The 2,628-nt window shown below is 38.8% G+C and overlaps 1 protein-coding gene across 1 annotated transcript in view; it reads left to right on the top strand.

Moving 5' to 3' along the window:
• The window catches only part of LOC108302527 (trifunctional purine biosynthetic protein adenosine-3-like), a 4,241-nt gene extending 1,701 nt beyond the window's left edge, over window positions 1-2,540 (top strand). The window contains exons 2-5 of the mRNA XM_017526176.2: window positions 216-346; window positions 594-735; window positions 1,740-1,855; window positions 1,952-2,540. Of these exons, the coding sequence (XP_017381665.2) occupies window positions 216-346; window positions 594-735; window positions 1,740-1,855; window positions 1,952-2,143 (581 nt within the window). The 3' untranslated portion in view covers window positions 2,144-2,540. The remainder of the gene's footprint in view (window positions 1-215; window positions 347-593; window positions 736-1,739; window positions 1,856-1,951) is intronic.
• The last annotated feature ends 88 nt before the right edge of the window (window positions 2,541-2,628 follow it).

Genomic DNA, 2,628 nt, shown 5'->3' with positions numbered 1-2,628 from the left:
AAAAAAAAAAAAAAAATACAAAAATTAGCCAGGCATGTTGGTGAGCTCCTGTAATCCCAGCTACTTGGTAGGCTGAGGCAGGAGAATCACTTGAACCCGGGAGGCGGAGGTTGCAGTAAGCCAAGATCATGCCACTGCACTCTCAGCCTAGACAGAGATTCTGTCTCAAAAAAAAGAAAAAGTGTGAGCTCACTGGTGTTTTTCTCCCTTCTTAGGATCGAACCTGCAAGCACTCATAGACAGGACTCAGGAACCAAATAGCTCTGCACAAATTGATGTTGTTATCTCCAACAAAGCCGCAGTGGCTGGGTTAAATAAAGCAGAAAAAGCTGGTATTCCCACCAGAGTAAGTTACTTGAGAAAGTATCTTTCCTGTGGGCCATATTTAAGCTCGTAATCTGCCCTCACAGGACCCAGGTCTGTGGGGCACTTGTTCTTTGGACTTAGGCATTTTGGGTGGGTGCTGGGCTTGCCTTCTCCATCCTGTCCCTCTCTTAATAATCTATCAGGTATATCTTTACAAGGAAGTGAAGTATGTTAAACTATTTTTGTTAATTCATTGAAAAAGGTGTGCTTATCTTTTTGTATTACAGGTAATTAATCATAAACTGTATAAAAATCGTGTAGAATTTGACAATGCAATTGACCTAGTCCTTGAAGAATTCTCCATAGACATAGTCTGTCTTGCAGGATTCATGAGAATTCTTTCTGGCCCGTTTGTCAGAAAGTGGAATGGTAAGCCAAAATTATTTGACATCACATTGAGAAATCAGTTGAAAATGGTATCCAGAACAGTTAACATGCCAAACAATCCCAGTAGTGAACTATTGACTGTGATGTTTTATTAATACTTTAACACAGGTCACAATTTAATATCCTTTGTTTTACTCTAAAGAATGACCCAATGATGATTTATTAACCTGTTCTGTATCCATTTTTTTTTTTGGCTTGCCGTAACTAATCACTTTTTCTAATGTAGCTTAGTTTTATTTCACATTACTGTAAAGATATTTCATCTTCTGAATAAATATTCAGAAGACTTTCCTTGTTTAGAAGCAAAAGAGAGTTATTCTGTATATCCCAAATTGAAGAGTCCATCCTCTCTTAGGAGGCAAAGACCATTGCCAAAAGTTGGCAAGGAAGAGGTTATTGCCAGAAAACACATACTGTCTATGTTACTGCCTTCTCCCCAAAAGCCTTGACTGCATCCTATTTGTGTGTGTTTCCACACAGTGGATCAATAAATACATTTTGCCTCCAAAGAGTTTATGTATTCTTAGGTAAATGTAGTTAGAGCACTTGCAGTGTGATATAAAATATACAATGCCTTTGGTGACATAAGCCACACAGAACTAATCTAGCATCTGTCTGGTGGACAGGTCACTTTGTGGTTAGAAGTCATGCACATAGACACTATGTAGGAACCTCTTACTTCTTTTTAATAGTATGTGCCAGCAACAAGCTGGTATTCGGCTTAAACTTCCCACCTTCCAGTCACCGTGGGTACCTATTCAGAGCACCCCAGTGTGTACTTGGCTGTACAGAGCAGGTACTTGTTGCTCTCAGGGCCTTCTTGGATGAGAACTTACTTTTATCTCATTTCTGTGTTTGGCAAAGAAAACACCCATCCCAGTAATCCAACTCCTGTTTGACATCTGATCTAGATAGGAAAATATATTCCTTTAATAGAATACCCAGGATTTTTAAATTCTGACCACTATGCCCTTTTTCACTTTTAGGAAAAATGCTCAATATCCACCCATCCTTGCTCCCTTCTTTTAAGGGTTCAAATGCCCATGAGCAAGCCCTGGAAACGGGAGTCACAATTACTGGGTGCACTGTACACTTTGTAGCTGTGAGTATGTCTTTTTCTACCAACATAATATTAGTGTTCAGATGTAAATTACACTGGTTAGAAGGTAATGTTTAAAACTTTTGCTTACTTTTCCAGGAAGATGTAGATGCTGGACAAATTATTTTGCAAGAAGCTGTTCCCGTGAAGAGGGGTGACACTGTCACAACTCTTTCTGAAAGAGTAAAATTAGCAGAACACAAAATATTCCCGGCAGCCCTCCAGCTGGTGGCCAGTGGAACTGTGCAGCTTGGAGAAAATGGCAAGATCTGTTGGGTTAAAGAGGAATGAAGTGGGGGCCAGTTTCGAAAGAATTATTTGCTGTTTGCATGGTGGTTTTTTTATCATGGACTTAGCCCAAAAGAAAAACTGCTAAAAGACAAAAAAGACTTCACCCTTACCTCGTCTGCTATTTTTTTTTTTAATAAACACAGACTCATTAAAAACAAGACTAGTTAGTGCAGCATATCTGAGACATACACGTATCTTGGTCTTTTTTATGCTCTTTTTCTGACCATCACCACCTTTGTTTTTCTTTGTTTGTTTTGGTACTGACTGACAACATGAGGGATCACCTCCATTTTTATAAGTTATATGTTTTCTAATATTTAATCATATGCTTTTGAAGCCATGGCTGCTGGATGTATCTGAGTTAAAATGGGGAAAATAAACTTGAAGAGAAGCCCAAGTATATCACCTCGGCTCCGTTTATAATCTTAGCTATATATTCCAATGTGTAAAAGTTGCCCAACCTCCTTCTGATCAATGTCAAGTGA

Source organism: Cebus imitator, unplaced genomic scaffold (assembly GCF_001604975.1).
Source record: "Cebus imitator isolate Cc_AM_T3 unplaced genomic scaffold, Cebus_imitator-1.0 Scaffold41, whole genome shotgun sequence".
Lineage (NCBI taxonomy): Eukaryota > Metazoa > Chordata > Mammalia > Primates > Cebidae > Cebus > Cebus imitator.
The sequence above is the reverse complement of the archived record's forward strand: the minus strand, read 5'-3'. Positions and strand labels throughout refer to the sequence as shown.